Source organism: Plectropomus leopardus, chromosome 17, assembly GCF_026936395.1.
Source record: "Plectropomus leopardus strain MGB_pleo_1.0 chromosome 17, ASM2693639v1, whole genome shotgun sequence".
NCBI lineage: Eukaryota > Metazoa > Chordata > Actinopteri > Perciformes > Serranidae > Plectropomus > Plectropomus leopardus.
In genome coordinates, this window is record NC_142192.1 from 18,691,321 (window position 1) to 18,709,950 (window position 18,630).

At 39.2% G+C, this 18,630-nt stretch overlaps 2 protein-coding genes and 1 long non-coding RNA gene across 3 annotated transcripts; 1 reads left to right on the plus strand and 2 right to left on the minus strand.

Annotated features, from left to right (window-relative positions):
- LOC121957624 (sodium-dependent neutral amino acid transporter B(0)AT1-like) lies at positions 1–8,347 on the minus strand. Its single transcript, XM_042506309.2, has 12 exons — positions 7,383–8,347; positions 5,658–5,798; positions 5,415–5,552; positions 5,146–5,327; positions 4,301–4,411; positions 4,108–4,220; positions 3,833–3,961; positions 2,169–2,325; positions 1,876–2,080; positions 1,589–1,748; positions 1,024–1,186; positions 1–781 (listed from the first exon to the last, which is right to left on the minus strand). Exons 1-12 carry the CDS (start codon positions 7,579–7,581, stop codon positions 623–625), a joined length of 1,857 nt encoding a protein of 618 aa, XP_042362243.1. The 5' UTR covers positions 7,582–8,347; the 3' UTR covers positions 1–622.
- LOC148186637 (uncharacterized) lies at positions 5,640–18,417 on the plus strand. The gene is made up of 3 exons (XR_015779475.1): positions 5,640–5,778; positions 9,767–9,856; positions 16,955–18,417. It is a non-coding gene; the product is annotated as an uncharacterized LOC148186637 (long non-coding RNA).
- On the minus strand, positions 8,856–17,859 carry LOC121957797 (sodium-dependent neutral amino acid transporter B(0)AT1-like). The gene is made up of 12 exons (XM_042506576.2): positions 17,661–17,859; positions 16,946–17,086; positions 15,323–15,460; positions 15,016–15,197; positions 14,786–14,896; positions 13,569–13,681; positions 13,357–13,485; positions 12,776–12,932; positions 12,477–12,681; positions 12,213–12,372; positions 10,012–10,174; positions 8,856–9,894 (listed from the first exon to the last, which is right to left on the minus strand). Exons 1-12 carry the CDS (start codon positions 17,857–17,859, stop codon positions 9,688–9,690), a joined length of 1,905 nt encoding a protein of 634 aa, XP_042362510.1. The 3' UTR covers positions 8,856–9,687.
- Positions 18,418–18,630: the final 213 nt, after the last annotated feature.

The following is an 18,630-nucleotide window of genomic DNA, read 5'->3' on the forward strand; positions in this document are numbered from 1 at the left end:
TCAAAAAGATAATGCTTTATTCCAAGGAAACTGCACCTGAACATCACATGACCAAATCAAGGATCCAAGAAAGACTGAACTGAAAACCACGACTTAAATAGAAACTGGAATGACAAGGGAATGAAGTGCAGGTGGAGAAAAAGGGTAGAGAAGCTCAGGTGAGGGGAATGAGGGGATAAGGCAGAAGAACAACCAGAGAGTTGAATGACTGAGAAAAAGTGAGTTGCAGGGAAGGACTGACAAAGCTGGTGAGGACAGGTATGTAGCTGGGCAAATGACAAAAAGGCAGCACAGGAACACAGGAGGAGAAGAACACAGTAAACTATAATAATAAACCAACTACGTGAGAACAAGGTTGAGAGCAACAAATGAAGACAATTTAGATAAGTTTTATACTGACACTTAGTCCATTTTTCCCAAAAGTCTGAATGCATAAAGACACAGCAGACTGTGACACTACATAAATCCTATATAAAACAAAATATTCAGTCAAGACCTCAAATTACTTTTTTCCTTGCCCCACTTGACCAGCATTTCTCAAACATATCAGATTCATATTTAGACATAACTTCAGCTAGCTGTAACACAGAATTCCAAAATTTCACTTTTTAAGAAAACTTGCTCATTTTTCCCTGGATACTCTTTTTTTCTTGCAGCAAACAAAGAGCAGCCTAAATAACGCATACACAGGTACTGCCAGACTGGGGACTCCCGCCAATAGAAAGATAATCACGTAGATCCATGCAGGGTACAGGACTGATGCCAGAGCAGGGAAGCCCTCCTGTAACCGCAAAACACTATGATTAGTGCATTTGAAATGCAATGACTGCCCAAACTTTCCTGAAATATGTTTGCGTACTGATAAGTTGCTGATTATATCCACAAATACACAGGATCAACATCTACCCGACTATGTCATATAATTTGTGTAGTTTGCAATGACAGAACATTAGAGAAAAAGGAAACATAAAGACGGGATATTTAGGATGATATATTAGCTGATGACAGAGTGTGTTGACTTACAGAGTTTGGATCCCAGACTAAGTAGGTGAGCTCCTCTTGGACTTGTGTAACCAGGTAGAAAACTAAGATAACCAGAACGATGAGAGGACTGATGAACCTCCAGGAAATCTGCCAGAGGATGCCTGGCTTATGTCCAACCATGAACTCCAAGTCCTCATTGAACCTGCCTCACAAGAGGGTTTTAATTAGTCCTGAGAAAGTTTTGAAATATGTCATGAAGTCATTCCTATTAGACAAGACTTCAATATGTTGGAGACATGATATGGAAAGAGAGAGTCCGACAAGTCTGTCACTGGTAGGAAACTGAAAAGTACTATTTTGATGCAAATGAAAAGTGGCTCCAGCTCTTCTTCTTCTTTATATTTTGAGTAATAAACGACATGTTAAGGCATCTTAATCGGGTTATGCACGCTGCATGTAAACAGGAATACTAGTGGATATTCATTTTCATTAGACATGTAGGTAGTATTGTCGAGTATTGTCCTTTTTGGAATATGGGCAAAAAACGCAATATTTTGTGCATGTATATGTACAAACTGTGTAGATAGTTTGAATAAGCACTAACCTGTCTATGCCGTAGATGTAAACAACAGCTATCATCTCAAACAATCCAATGGTGAGAAGTGGGACAGATCCAGCAAAGTTGTCAAAGAGAGTTACCCAATAAAACCCTGATTTCTGCGCAAACAGGAGCGTGATGATGAAGGCGATAGCACAGGTTAATCCTGAAACATATATGTTTGCAAAGCGAAGGCAACGTGTGAAATGAATGTCAACCAAAAACAAACTCTGAGGATGTTTCAGTAGAATATAAAAGATGAGGAACTGAGTGGATTTTTAAAACCATGTTACCTGTCAGTGCTTCATGGGGCCATTTCTTAGGGAATACATGCAGGTCTTTCAGTGGGACCACCACCCCCTCAATGTTGCCAAACAGGGTTGAGAGTCCCAAACAGAGTAGCATGATGAAAAAGAGGACAGACCAGACTGGAGAACCAGGCATCTTGGTGATGGCTTCTGTGAACACAATAAAGGCCAGACCTGTTCCCTCCACTCCCTGCACAAACACAAACATTAGTCACAATGTAGAGAAGAGGAAAAAAAAATAACTAGGAAATCTGACAGATAGTTATCAAAAAAATCACCTCACTGAGAAGTTTATGCATATCACAAGTTTTGATGCCCAATCCAAGAACAATGTCTTGAGAGGACCTGTTGAAATGAATCAAGGCGTCCTCATAGTTGCTCGCAGTGATGCTGTCTTCAGGTAGTTCAAATGCATTTAATAATGTGATGATGTTACTGGGGAGAAAATATGGCACAAAACAGTAACTCTGCATTACTGGAAAATACGTGAAACGATAAATTCAGATCTTTCAAGTATATCTTAATACAGTACTCACATGACCATGTCTACATTGAAGAGTACATACTTGATGTAAAGTAACCCCTGGTGGAATTTTAATGTAAAATATGGAACAGCATCCGCATACCTTATTTCATGCACAACCATAGATTGTGCAAAAATAATGGACATAGCCATGTGTGATGTCACATCACCTATTGGTTTGTGGCCTCAAGTTCTGCATTTTGGCCGCCACCATCTTGGTTTGTTGAAACCAGAAGTGACTAAATTTTTACAAGAGGTTGAAAGTCTTTAGGCCTTAATGAAATGCAAACAGATGACTTATATAAAAAGTCACCCTCTGTACAGTTGTCATGAATGGAAAGATTAGCAATACAGACCAAAACCCTTTTTTTGTACTCGGCTGTTAACATGTTTACTTCTGCTGTTAAATAGGCCCTCTCAACATGGGGATCTATGGAGACAGAACATAATTTGTCATACTCTTAAAACCATATCTAAAAACTATTCACACCACAATATGCAAACAAGGGCTGAAACGCTAACAAAATGCCTGTAGCTAGCTAAAAACATGAGATATCAGTGTGTCAAAGGATTATTTTAGCAGTTTATGTCTCCCCGAGAGTAAAAATAATGGTTAACGAGAAGCTCTTCAGTTTGTCTGGTCAAATTAACAAAATACTTGCTGCTCAGGATCCCACAGTTTCCTCCCATAATCCCCACTGATCCCTCACTTCTCTATCCACTTTTGTCCTTAACAGCTCTGTTTTTCAGTGCAGCTGCTTATAAAAACTTAGTTATGGGTTCCATACTCTGTTGGTAAGTGCATCCCATCACACAGCAGCTTTTAGACATTTTTCTGTCGTTTGAAGGCAGAAAAAAAGGAGGCACCTTCAGGCAATACAAAGTCAGTGGAGAGTGATGGATTGTTTTCCCCCTTAGTGGAGGCGGGACCTAAATTCTGACTCAATAAGGATTTACTCGCTTTTGGAGCCAGCCTCAAGTGGCCATTAGAGGAATTGCAGCTTTTTTGCACTTCCGTGTTGGCTTTATTTTATCTGCCGTGGAAGTTGACGTTTGGCAAAAAAGCTTTCCTAAGAGGCGCTAGAGCGCTCTGCTTTTATGCCTAAAAGACTATTACTTTGATGAACACCCTCCCAAGAGAAATGACAACCACAACCAATAACTCATTCAATTTACATATGAGCATGTGAGTATTGTATTTGGGATAGACATGGAAAAACAATCTAAGACAGGCTGTAAAAACATAGGATATAAAATTGAAGTGTGAGGTATACATACAAATAAAAAAACAATATTTTTGTGTCTCTCATTCATAGGTACTAACCTTTTAAAACCTTGAAATTAACTGTACATGAAGTACAACTTTTAGGACTACTTTGTTGCAAAAATATTGAAAACCCACATTCTGTGACTACTCACTCACTGATACAGCTGTCATATTTCTCTGTGGCCCTGAAGCCAATGATGGTGTAGGTGACTGAGGCAGCATAGATGGAGGTGAGACCAGTTACAACCGTCAGGATCACAGCATCTCTCATGCAGTTGTTGCTTGGAGAAAAAGTAAAGCACAAGAACAAAGACACATGGACTTTGGGTCTGAGAAAGGCTACTACCTTTTTTTTCAATTGAACTGAGCAAAATGAAACTCTAGCTGTAAATTGGAATAAACCACCGGTCTTCTAAATGTCACTTACTGAACAGGGTTGTAGCTTGAGAAGGAGATGAGGCCTCCCCATCCCAAACCAAAAGCATAAAAAACCTGGGCACCTGCATCCAGCCAAGTTGTTGGTTTAATCAACTCGTTCACCTGCAAGAGTGAGGCACAGATTGTGATGTGGCTTTGAGTTATAAGACATTACTTTTTCTTTATCAAGATTTGAAACTTACATCTGGTGTGAAGAGAAACTTTAGTCCACTCAGGGCACCTTTAAGCGTCAGTCCCCGGATCAAGAAGATGGCCAGCACGATGTAAGGCAGAATGGCTGTGACGTAGACTGCCTAAGGTCACAACAAGAAAAAATGAAATCAGTAATGTTTCACAGCTGACCATTTGCTATACCCCTCCCCCAAGGCAAGAGTCAAAAAAAAAGATTTGCATGCTGCACCAAAAGCTCCCACTAAATTTTAATTTTGCAACGTTTCAATCAAAGATCTTCAAAGTCTCCAGTGCGCCTGCTCCACGGGCCACAGTGGAAGCTGATCATCCAAGTAATATTATAAGCAGCAGTTACACTATTTTGGTTCCATGTGCTACTGCAATCAGACTCCTAAACTGCTGACAGGAGTTCACACAGCAACTACCTCACATACACGACCTCATAACTGTACCAGACAGTTTACTATTCCGTTTGCACATGCACAATTGCACTGTTCGAATTTGCACGGTACTGTTTTATTTGCACTGTTCTTTCTACTTCTATTGTAAATTTCTAAATTTCTTCTATTGTAAATTTTTAAATTTCTATTTCATATTTCTTTTATATTTGCTAAACGTTAGGCATTCTGTGGACAGCAAAGTAAGGATTTCATTGCACAGGGAAACATGTTTCCATACTGTGCATATGACAATAAACACTTTGAATCTTTGAATCTTTGAATCTTGAATCTACTGGGCAAGTTTTATAAAAAATAAGCAGGTCCCCAATTCGAACTCTGTATCCAGTTTTTTTCATGCATCCATGGTAACTATGGGAGGCTGGGCTTACATTTAATCAACTGAAGGTTCCACAAACCTTGCCTGAAGTGCCGATGCCTCTAATGCAGCAGATAGCAATGATTGTCCAGGCGCATAACAGGCAGAGGACCATGGGCCAGTGGATTCCCCCAGAGTCAGATATAGAGGCCGTGGTATTCAGAGTCACTTGGTAAAAAAAGTAATCCACAGTGGAGCTCTGTTGACACTCTGGTACAAATTCTGGAGGAGCAACAAATATACATAAGCAATAATGTAATGTGGTTGCTTAGGTGCATAATTGTGGGCTGAAAATGTGTTTTCAAATACCTGTGCCATTCTCATTGAGAGGACACTGGGTCCAAGGCAGCGGGTCTTGAAAGGAATTGAAGAGATACCACATGATCCAGGCTATTAAGGTGTTGTAGTATAGTCCAACCAATAAGGACACCAGCATGGAAGCTACACCTGAGTGGGACAGCATCATTAATTGTGTTATCAGAGGAAGCCGGATACTTATTGATAACTTGTGTTGTTGCAGTGCCAAGGGGTCTTCTTTTGCCTTTCACTCACCGACACCAGTCAGATAAGGACTGATGGCCCTCCACACCCCCACGCTGCCTTTTCTGAGACGCTGGCCGATGGCCAACTCCAGCAGCAGAAGAGGCATTCCCTCCAGCATCAGCAGGATGAGGTAGGGAATCAAAAAAGCACCTGGAAATGGAAGTGATAAGTGGTTCTGAAGGTTGGGAATTTTCCAAATCTTTAGTATTCAAGTGGCACACTCCTTTTTCTCTGAAACATAAATATCTCTGAAAACTGCAAGTTCTTGGTTGTGTAGTGTGTAGTGGGCAATCATGAGCTGACACGAATGTGTTTCGGCTGAAGAGCCGCCATCAGCATGACAAACCAATGAAGGCTCTTCAGCTGGAAGTGACAGTGTTTCCATTTGTTTTGCTGATCGTGACCGTAACCTTGCACCTTTTTATATTAAAGATTTTTGGAATTACTGTTTTTTTAACAATTTGCACAGACACATGAAGGCATGAACAGCCCTACTAAGCCTCTGATTGGCAAGAATTATTGCCATTGTTGGTGGACTGGTTAAGGCTGGGGTAAGAATATCAAGGTAAGCAATTCAGAGGTAGAGTACTGCAGGTCATACTGTCCCCAATGTAGATGATGTAGATCATTCTGTGTAATAATTAGCAATGTAAGTCTGTTTGGGAGATTGTGAAGTGCATTTTTGCTACCATTGTTTATTTCAGTATAAGGCTGTTGGACAAATGGGCTTTTGGTCCATCAGGACATTTTTTAAACATTATACAAGGGAGACACCAGCATAAACGTTAGGCCAAATTGAGTTTGAGTTCTCTTGAAGGGTTATTTAGTCATTTTAAATAGGGTTGTGACCCTTATCATTGTCCAGCTCTCTGCATTTCAAGGTTTTATACTGGTGTAAGTAGACTTTGGACTATGATCAAGTTTGCAGATGACAACATGAAATGGCCTATTGGCATTTGGACAGGGTTGAAATGTGGCATGTATATAACGTGTTTGATATCAGTTAGGTGTTAACTAAAGTAAAGGTTACAGATTTGTTATACAATGCTGTGATAGGTTTTGGCTTTAATTAAGTACAAATATTAAAATCTAGTGAGGTTTATATCTATAAAAAATAAAATGCAATTTCAAAACACAGCAGACTAAAATGCAACACTGATGTTGTCACACTGCTGTAAGTCCTGACAGGGACTATGGACAGAGGTTTTGACGGTGTGGGATGGGCCCTCTAGTTAACAAGTCACAGAAAAATTACGGATTCTACTTTTAGACTATGCATGCCTTTGAAACCTGTCCTGTGGATTAATTTGTTTCACTCTTAAAGAATAACCGAACACCAACAACCACATACGCACACACAGTTAAAAGATATATTCCTAGCATTCTTTGTAAGTCAAAAAGCTCTGTCTGCAGCTCATATGCCGTCCTAAAGATTAGCCATCACACCAGAAGTCATCTTGCGCTTGAGAATTGTTTGCATAACCTGCTGGTGATGTTATCACACTCTCTTCTAGCCATGAATGAGTGATATATTTAAAATAGCGTGAGCCCGCTAACCTTAGTCAGGAGTGGTGATTTTACTGAAAACGACAGAGCTCACAGTTAAGACGTATGAGAGCAAATATACATACACCGTAAAATGCCATCAGTTCACACTAAGATTATAGTAAAATTACGTGTGGTTACTTTACACTCTTATTTGTCAAACGCATATTTAACTACTATATTTCTTACCTCCTCCATGACTTTGACACAAGTAAGGGAAGCGCCACACGTTACCAAGTCCAATGCAGAAGCCCACACAGGTTAGGATGTACTGAGCTTTGTTGTCCCACTTGGGCCTGTCATCGGCCTCCTCTTTCTCCATCCTGTCCAGATCCTCATAGTTAGGAATCCGGAGATCCAGTCCTGGGTTTGGGAGGACCAGTTTCATGGTGACCACATGTGCACTCAAAATGTAAAGTGTCCACTATATGGTTGAACCATTAGTGAAAGTGAGTAGACGTGTGATCCAAACAGGAGCACTCAGCAATGCTGAGAGAGGTTTATGATCTTTTACTTTATCTGTTGCTGGCCACAGATTAGCCAGTGACTGCGCACTCTGTACTTTTGTCCTTTTTATAGTTATTCAGACATTCAATTTAACATGACAATGTCAAACATTTTGGCTATAAAAGATTTAAAAGGCCCTCTTGGAAAAAAAAAAAAAAAAAAAGATAATTAAGCTTGGCCACTGGGCGTCCTTTATTTCACAAGTGAGATGAGATCATACCCTAAAATCATTAAGTGCTGCAGGAGTGAGCTCTAAACCGCAGATATGAGTTAGCATTTCTGATTGACTCGTCTATTGTTTTTTTAATGGGTTTTTGGTTAGATGCCTTTGATTAACACATACTTATTAAATTCTAAGGTTTTGTTGTACAACATTAAATACACCAGTTAATATCCCTCTTTTGAATTTTGAAGATGTAACCTGTCTTAAAAAAATTTGTTTCTTATAAGTGGCTAAATGAGACTACAGAGGTTGTCTATGACATTAAACAACATAATACTTAACACAAACACTGTGGTTGTGACAGTGAAGTTGTGGCTGTTGGATAATAGCCTAATATTAGCTCTTTTCTTCAGGCAGTTGCATTTACATGGGCATGGTGGTGCACTGGTTAGCACTATTGCCTCAAAGGGGTTCCAGGTCTGAACCTGACAGCCGACTGGGGCCCCTTTGTGTGGAGTTTGCATGTTTTCTCTGTGTCAGTGTATGATTTTTGACATGCATGTTGGGTTAATTGGTGACTCCAAATTGTGAAAAGAAGTTGTCAGCACTCACCGATAATTGTTTCAGCCCTAAGCTTTCTTTGGAGCTGAAGAGAGGCAGACACGTCCATTTTGTATCAATAAACAGTATTAAATGCTTATCGGTGAGTGCTGATGACTTCTTTTTACAATTGTGATTTCTGAGTAAGCACCCAGGATACTCTAAAGGATTTTTGTGTGAGCACGGCAGCTCTTATGTTTGACCCCAAATTGACCATAGGTGTGAATGTGAGCATGAATAGTATGATGTGTGAGCCCAGTGATAGTCTGGCGACCTGTCCAGGGTGTACCCCACCTCCTCCCCAGTGTCAGCAGGCATAGGCTTAATTATGTCCAAGAACCTTAACAGGATGCATGATCACAGATAATGATCGAATGATTGCATGTATACTTCAAAAAAACATAAGTGGCATTTATTTGTGGAGATTATAATGTTGAACAAAACATGCAAGTATCATTATTTTATTTTTCGCCAAAGAGCTTGTTTTCTGCAATAACCTTAATTCCGAATAAAAACTACTGCTGACTTTTTGTCAAGGAAACAAGACAAAGCTAACCAGCTTAAAAAATGTATTTGCTATAAACAAATTCATATGTGTGCCTCTTTGCAACAGTTGCTAGGTAAAATCCCGACCCTCATTATGTTGCAAATGTTTTATTTTTACAGCATGTATTTCATCAAATAGTAACCATTTAATTCTGCTCTTATGTCTCAGCTGGTGAGAAGTTTAGATTCTTACACAAGAGTTTATAGCTGTGTAAGTGCTATGCTGTGACATACAAAAACATAAAAAAACATCAACTTCATAAAAGCCATTTACAATAGGCTAATAATAGGCTAGTAAATGTACCACACTAAAAGAAGTTATACATTTATGAAAACATAGCATATATTTATTATCATTCTCTGTCATAAATCTTCTCATCTAACTCTTGGCAAGAATGCAAATAGCAGAATTTTCCAAATTTACCTAAATGCACTTACATGTGAGACATGACACAACAATTACTCTTCTCAAAAAGTACATTGTTTTACAAAAACATACAATTTAAATTTCCTTTCACTTTTGACAAATAAAGTCAGTAGGCACCAGTGTGCTCTCCAGTCATTGTATGGGGCTTTGGGGGAAAAAAAGACATAAGCATAATATACAAACGACAAAAAAATAAGTCCATATTCATTTTGTTCTTAAATATTTTGTTATAAAATGTAAGTAAGAGCTCTCTAAATTGTCATTTTGTCACTCATTTGTATTTTGGCAGAGATAGTATCAACTGTGTCTTCTCTGTCCGTCTGCTTGCAGCATTTGCTCTGAATGAATTTGAAGAGGGCGAACACTGGGATGGATAAACTGGGAATTCCAGCGAGGATGAAGATGATGACGTAGATCCAAGTAGGATACGGACGCGGTTCAAGGGTGGGGAAGCCCTCCTAGAGCCAGAGTGGAGGAAATGTTAAATTTACAGCAACATATGACATACAAGATGTCTAAAAAAGGCACATCTGAAAAGGTCTTCAGGTTTGAATTACTGTGATGGGCACACTTACCGCCTCCTCGTCCCACACCAGATAGGTGAGACTTTTGGTAACTTGGGTGACAAAATAGAAAACCAAGATGACGACCATAATGAGTGGACTGATCACCCTCCAGGTCGACTGCCAGAAGAAATTGGGCTTGTGGCCGATCATAAACTCAATGTCCTTGTTAAACCTGTTTAAAGCAATAACAGGAAGACATAGTGTCAGCTGAACAGTATAAAAGCATCCATAAAAGACAACCTTGCATGTTTATTAGGGGAAACGGGAGGATTATGACATCTTAAACTGCACCTATCAGAGAGGAAACAGAATCAGAAAAGCCTGCGCGTGCTTTTATGGTGATCCTTCTCTGCCTGCCAATGAACAGACAGGTATCATTAACATGTCTCACACTTGTCGAAGTTTTGTGTTTATAGTTGTTTAATTATATGATAAAAAAGGTACTAATTGTTAACCCTTAGAACCCTGAGCAAAATTGTTTGATTTCTTTATAAAAACATAGGGGGGGAAAGGCAATAAGCAAATTAACAAAGGAATTCCCAACAATTTGTAAGAAGTTAATAGATTTAGAGAACTGTAAAAAAAAAAAAAAATCTCTAGAACACTATATTTCTAATTACCATAATTATACATGAAGATTATGTTACAGAATTACTACTTTTGCAAGTGCTTTTTTCCAAATAATTTCCTTTTTCCTTTTGCAGTCCATTTTTTCCTTTTTTGCTAATTTCTAGGTCTTTTTTGTTGCTAATTTTCAGGTAATTTTTTCTCAAGTTGCTCACTACGCTGTTGCCATGTTTTTGAATTAAACCAAGCTGAATTGCTCAGATTTCAAAGAGTTAACAGATATGAAAACTGATAGAACAAATATAACTATATCTATATTTTTGGAAGTTAAGTGTGTCTTTAGTATTTATATGAAGGTATTGAGGGTGTTGTTACAGTCACCCCAGCACATGAAGGCAAATGTAACATTTGACCTCTTATGACTCTAACATCGTCTGTAAAAACATTTAATGACTGTCAACAAGTAGAATACAGCTAAAAGTTATCTATATAAAAATTGTATCCAAATAGTTCAAGAGGTTTTTGAGTGATGACATCAAAACGAAAACTTGCTCCTGGTGTCCTCTCCAGTACATAAAGGCTCTGTGTGTGTTCAAAGCGTTAAAGCTGCACAGTGAAATAAAACTCCACTCTGTTACTTTCGTAACCTTGTGTTATCGATGTTGAAACATTTTATAACTTATATAGCTGCTTTCGTCAACAGTATCATTGAAACTCGGAGAAGAAAACATATTTTCCACATTCCTCACCAGTCTTGTAATATCATAAGACAGACTGTACTTCTTTATCTCTCCTTCAGAGACTGACACATTATCTCTGTCCCAAGGTCAGAATACAATGCCCTTTTTTTCCTTCTTTGTTTCAACTGCATAAAGACCTCATCACTGAGAAGATCCCAATCGAGCCCCCTTCCCATTTTTGTCTTTGGTGGAAAAGGTTACAATGCCATTCATCCCCAGGACAAATTACTTAGTAGTCACAGGTATCTATGGGCTCCAGCTCCAACTGACTCCTTATTAGCAGCAATGGAAACGTGACACCCAGGTGGACACGCTAATTTTTATCCGTTTTGCAGGTAGATGCAATGACACTCTGACACAAATTCTGCAGCACTTGAACATCGCTCAAAATTAGTCAGCACCAGCGTTAAAAGAGGAACTGAGGAGTCCACCTCTGCCTCTGGGTCATTCGTTTTTTGAGGGGCACTGTAATGTTAGTCATCTCCCAGGAGCAATATCATGGCATTACCCTGATGACAGCCTGAGCAGCAGCAGACTCCTCTGTCTCACAATTTTTTAACAGTTTCACGGATAGTGTTAATCAGTCAAAATTCTTAAAAAATTCTTAAAAGTAACCTGCTGTGTCCATATGTAACTCGGCAGGACAGCGTCAGGTTGGTTCCCCTAATCCTAACCACCTGTGCCAGCAGGTGTGTTTGTTGACGTCCCAGCATTGGTTGCTGTTGTTAACTAAACATAACCACATGACATGTCATCCCACCATGTGCTTGTGTTGACATTATTGTAGCGGCATCCCAGAATGTAAAGAGAGGAAGCAGAATTCCTAAAGCATAATATAGATGCAGAAGTCCACTTCAAAGCAGCAATATGTGATGATTTGGGTTGAGAACATGTTGGACTCACCTGTCTATGCCATAGATGTAAATAACGGCAATCATTTCACACAGTCCGATAACCAGCAGGGGGATAGAACCAGCAAAGTTGTCAAAAAGTGCTAGCCAATAGTTTCCAGAGCGCTGAGCAAAGATAATCCCAATGGCAAAAGAGACTAAGCAGGTCAGACCTGAAAAAAAACAAGACACAATGAAGAAGTTAAGCTCATATCTTTGGATCAAATGTGCTTGTCCCAACATTAAAAAGTATTTTACATGTAATTTAGAAAATTACCACAAAAAACTTCTTTGGGCCAAGTTCGGGGCAGCAAGTTTAGGTCCTGCAAAGGAACCACCACTCCCTCGATGTTCCCGAACATAGTCGACAGGCCGAGGCAGAAGAGCATGACGAAGAAGAGGACAGCCCACAAGGGAGAGAAAGGCATTTTGGTGATGGCCTCTGTGAACACGATGAATGCCAGACCTGTTCCCTCAACGCCCTGAAGGAGTGCGCCAAATATTTTAACCATTGACCTTTTGCTGAATCATTTCAGTGAAATTGAAAACTGATACCTCATAATGATATCTACTGACCTGACTGAGGAACACCTGCATGTCACAGATCTTTAAGTCTAATCCTTCAATTATAGCTGGATTTGTCTGGTTGAGGTGGGTCAGAACATCTTTATAGTTGCTTTCTGTGATGCTGCTTTCAGGATAGTTGAAGGCATTCATCAGCTTCCAGATGTTGCTAAATAAGAAAAAAGACATCAAGTTCAGTCTACATTAGTGAATCCTCATTAAGCTCTTCGAACCCTTTCAGAAACATTGGAAGAGGGCGACAAGCAACTTGAAAAGATGGCCCGAAAATGAGCAAGAAATTAGTAAAAGTTACAAGAAAATAACCTAAAAATAAGCACAAAAAAGAATGGAGAGAAAGACAAGGTAAACAATGAAAAACAAAAAAAGGACCTCAGTGAAGTGCTAAAAAATAGTAGTTTGTGGTATATTTTTGTCAAATTGCTCATTTTGTTTTTTCATGTTTTTAAAAGAAATTGAGCCAATTTTCTCCAATTTCAGAGTTTTCAATGCTTGTGAAAGGTGTCTCTGTGTGGCACAAGAAAACTGATGTCAATCCAGGTATTAAAGGTTCTTTTGCGAAATCCCGAACTCACTCTGATGTGCAGTCGTCAAAGTTTTGCATGGCCCTGAAGCCGATGATGGAGTAAATGACAGTTGCAGAGTACACTGAGGTGCAGCCATTGATGATGGAGATGAGAACAGCGTCCTGCTCACAGTTGTTGCTAAAAGACAGTTATGATCAAGTGAGGAGAAGAGTTCAAAAGAAGCTACATTATATGACTGTGCAGTTTAGGCAGTTACTCACTGAATAGAGTTGTAACTGGAGAAAGAGATGAGACCTCCGAAAGCCAAAGAGAAGGAATAGAAAACTTGAGCACCAGCATCCAACCAGGTGGATGGATTCATTAACTCATTTACCTTAAGGAGAATAGAAAGTACCTCTTTAAAACAGCACAGCGGAGCTAAGATTCCTATGATAATTATTTCCTGTTGTGATATCTACCCCTCTGAACTGATGGTAAACACTCCCCCTGTCCTTGACAGTGTTAATAATTAATATGTGATAATGTACACCAAGATCCAGTTTGTTTTATCTTAAGTCTTGTCTCCCAGGACATGCAATAAAACCATCAGATGAGGAAATCCAAAGTTAAATGTTTTGTTAGATCATAAAAAGTAAGTAAGTGTTTGATTGATCAATTGAATTTGAAACAAGTCCAAGACACAACATGAGTCAAAAAGTAAGACTTTCCAGCCCATCAATGCTTATATGAAAATTACAATAGCGCAGTGGCCAAAATCACATCAAATGCTTCTTTTTCCCACAGGACATTAAACAATAAGTTGTAAGTACTGAGCACAGTCCATATTCATCAAATAGTTTAGCTAAGTTTGTCTTTAGGATGCCATACCATGCTTATTTTTTAAACTAATGAAGTGAAGTGATAAATTGACAACCTAGACAACCTATGGCATCCATTGGTGCTAACCGTGTCAGACTAGTTAGTCCGAAAAAGGCTAAATACTGCTCCAAAATAAGGTGAAATTTGGCGGATATCCACATCTCCATGTTATGTTTTAGTTATCCTTCCGCATCTGCTCTTTACATTCCAGGATGCCACTACCGTGACGTCAACACAAGCACATTGTGGGATGACATGGCACATGGTTATGTTTAGACAACAAACAAAACATGGCAACCAGTGCCACGATGTTAACAAACGCACATGCTGGCACAGATGGTCAGGATTAGGGGGAAGGAGGCACATGGTAAGGTGTAAAAACAAAAACATTACATTCAGATGGGAAGCAAACAACAGACTCCTACTTGAAAGTCTGGAATTTGGTTTTGGTGTGCCACCCAAAGATTTATCACCCATCCAGCTACTCGTATGAAAAATGTCTGTTGTTGCTGATTATGAGAGTGGTATGTAACACACTGAATTAGTGGATTTTTCAAAATGTTTGACTATTGTTTAAAAATGCATGATATTAATTATACTGAGAAATGTTGGTGCATACATCTGGTGTGAAGAGGAACTTGATCCCTTCTACTGATCCTTTCAGAGTCAGTCCTCTGATGAGAAAGATGGTGAGGACCAAGTATGGCAGAGTAGAGGTGATGTACACAGCCTGAGAAAAGAAAAAAATGACAGCACGACCCAAAGATACACCTGTTTTTTGAACGAACATAAATATACGAAGCAGGCATCATTCTCACAGATTATTCAGATGTAATGTGACTTTCAGACCTTTCCGGTGGTCTCGATGCCCCGGATGCAGCAGACATAGAGCAGAGTCCAGGCGGCCACCAGGGCCAAAACCATCCACCACTGTAGACCTCCAGACTCATCAATAGCTGTTGAAATGTTTAGAGTTTCTCTGTACCAGAAGTAATCGACAGTGCTGCTCCGAGCACATTCCTCCACCAGACCTGCAAAGGACAGACACTAATGGTCAACTTTGGCAGCCTTAGAAAGAAATGTGATCATAGACTGAACAGCAGATGTGAGTCTGTTCAATTCTTTCTGTCTGTCGTCTTTATGTATGATGGACTACCTGTCCTGTTAGCATTGAGGGGACATTGGCTCCAAGGCAGAGGATCTTGAAAGGAGTTGAAGAGATACCACATGATCCAGGCCATGATGGTGTTGTAGTACATGCCCACCAAAAATGATGTAAGGAAGGATGCAATACCTGTAACAAAATAAAACAATTAGCCTTGGGGTGAGGATTTTTTAAAACAAGATTTACGGGGAATCTCCAATGGAAGCGAGTGAGCGGTGTGCTATTTAATTCACAGTCGCACTGTCATCTTTAAATGTCTCAGCCATCTGTCAGCAGCAGCAGCTCTGGGGGAGCTGAGCAGACAGCGCTAACAGCATAAAATTTACTGAACCAAAGTAGTTTTAAATGTCGGTTCCACTGGAAGAACTCAACAGTTTTTTAATGTAATGATTCATTGTATTTATTTTCTTTGTGAGTGAGGGTAATTACCAGGTATTGAAACAGGCAAGCTCACAGACAGATTGGGAGACGTAATCAGTCAATGTAGATACAGGTAATTTGTTAAAAACACATATACAGAGTGATATATCTGTGATTTAAACAGCTGACTGTTCAAAATATGCTAAACACAATAAAAATGGACCTTAAGTGTAAAGGATTATGGATCAGTGTGGACTGAGACAAACGGTATGTTGAAATTATGTAAGTAAAGTATGAATTATTGTGTTATTCTGACTAAAGCTGGACTTTTAAAATGCATGTAGACATGTCAGTCTGACTGAAATCGTACTAAATCAAATTTCTCAAAGTTGGATTAATGCACCTAGACATCAAATGGATATTAAAGTATTTAATTAGATGTAAATATTTGTTTAGATATTTCATTCTTGGAGTCATGTGACTGGCATGGGCAAGAAAAAGAAAATTGATAACCTAATGTGTGTATTTAATAGTGCTGGGCATAGATTAATTTTTTTAATCTAGATTAATCTCACTGCAATCCTGTAGTTAATCTAGATTAATCTAGATTAAAATTATAGATTTGAATTTTGCCAAAGACATTCAAAATAATATCTATCTATCTAAATGATGAAAATGCATCACAAAATGCTTGAGAAAGCTGTTCTACTATAATATTTGGTAAAGAAAAATAATGTTCCATAAGATTTACTTTGGTGTTTAACTTTTTTTTATTTTGTCAAACACAGACATTTAGGAACAGGTTCTGTCTCCATGTGGAAAAAGCTTTTTCCTGCTAACTGGAATGAACAGCAGAGGGCGCAGCCTCTGATAACATGACCCTAACTGAACTGTGGGCCTACATTAGAGGTCATGAAGAAGACCATTAACCGTCAGCAGCTTTGTGACACGGCTTGAGCCTAATCACTCCAGTCTCTGCTTCTCCTTTTTCCACCAGTCACTCAGGCAGACCAGCTTCCGCCTTGTTCACGCCCCCTCCGCGTGAACAAGGCGGAAGGTAGGTATACATCCGCGCTTAAACAACAAAGTGAAATTGGTGCCTTGCTCACTGTATAGACCCAACTTAGTGAATAGTTTATCGCGCGATAATTTCCTTATCGCGCGATAAGAATCCCGCGTTAACGCAGCACGTTAACGCCGTTAACGGCCCAGCACTAGTATTTAAGTTGTCTTTTTTTTTTTTTTGTTACCCACCAATTCCAGTCAGGTATGGATTGATTGATCTCCACACTCCCACGCTGCCCTTCCTCAGGCGCTGGCCGATGGCGAACTCCAGGTGCAGCAGTGGGATTCCCTCCAAAACCAGCAGGATAAGGAATGGGATCATAAAGGCTCCTAAAATTATAGCAATCACAATGTTATAATGAATTAACAATATGTTGAGTGATTTACTTTAACTTGCACTTAAATGAAGTTGAGTTTTTAAGCTGTTGGCTTCATTTACATGACTGTTACAATAAAGACACCCATGAAATGTTAAAAGCATTTTACACATTTTATTACCCATTAACCACTAAGACTAATTCACACACAGTGAGAAAGTCAAGAAAAAGTAAGTAACTCCTGTAGTTTGAACCAAATGAACCAAAATTTCAGTCGGTATTAACAAACAAATTTAAGTTCTTATACCATTTAATGCCATTTAATTCCTTATGTGATTTTTAATTTTAAGATGTCAGTATAAAAGAAAATGAGCATTTTTATTTTTTAGCTTGTTAGGAAGCAAAATTCAGGTAGTCTGACTGTGTGTAAAACTCTTTATCTCTGCAGTCTGTGAACATCTTACAGCACCTTTAAAGAAAATTTAAATTAGTTACACATATGTAAAGATGCATTAAATTGTTTTTTAGAATTCATGAAAACACCTAATTTTCAGGCAATTCACACACCCTGTCTCATCACAGCCTACCTCCTCCATGGCTTTGACACAGGTACGGGAACCTCCAGACATTGCCAAGTCCCACACAGAAGCCCACACAGGTGAGCAGATACTGGGCTTTGTTGTCCCATTTGGGCCTGTCCCCAGCCTCCTCCTTCTCCATCTTCTCCAGGTCCCCGTGAGACGGGATCCTGTCTTCCAGTCCGGGGTTTGGAATCTTCAGCTTCATACTGGCTTTTTGTAAACGTCACCAGAATCAGAAAATGTAAAAATGTAGCTTGTAAGTCTTCTTTGGCAAGCAGTTTTTGGTTTTGCTACTTTCCTGTGAGCCTTTGAGGGGCTGCGTCCTTCCTCGTACTGTCTCCTCTGTGGAAACTGTTACTGATTATCTGTGGACCGTCTCTCTCTGAGTCCTTTTCCCCTACTGTATGTCCAGGGCAGGGGCACTGAGGTATTCACTGTGACCTATGGCACCTGCACTTCAGTCAACAGTGGCTCATTAAAGTCTGTGTTGTATTATGTAATGTCAGCAAGGTTAAAGGGAAAACAGTGCAACCTTCTTGAAAATGGTTAATACATCACATGTGGTGCCGCCGCTAACACTTTTGCCAGAATGATGAGTTTAGTATTCATGAGTTTGTGTGGAAAATAGAACGTTAATTTTATCATTACTCTCAAGACCACAAGATTTTATTGATGGCCAACAAGCATATCCAACAGTGTGTTGCATGAACTACATTTTTTAATGTCACTTTTTATGACAGAAATAAAGAAACCCTTTTCAGCAGTGGTGAAGGAGGTATTCAGTTCCTTTACTTAAGTAAAAGCACAGTTACCATATTGTGAAAATACTCTGATAAAAGTAGAAGTCCTGCATTGAAAATGTTACTAAGGTAAAGGTAAGTAATTAAGTAAGGAAATGTACAGAAAGTAAAAGTACACAATACACAAAATTAAAAAAAAGTCAAAACTGTTTAAAGAAAAATAAAAAGACTTAATC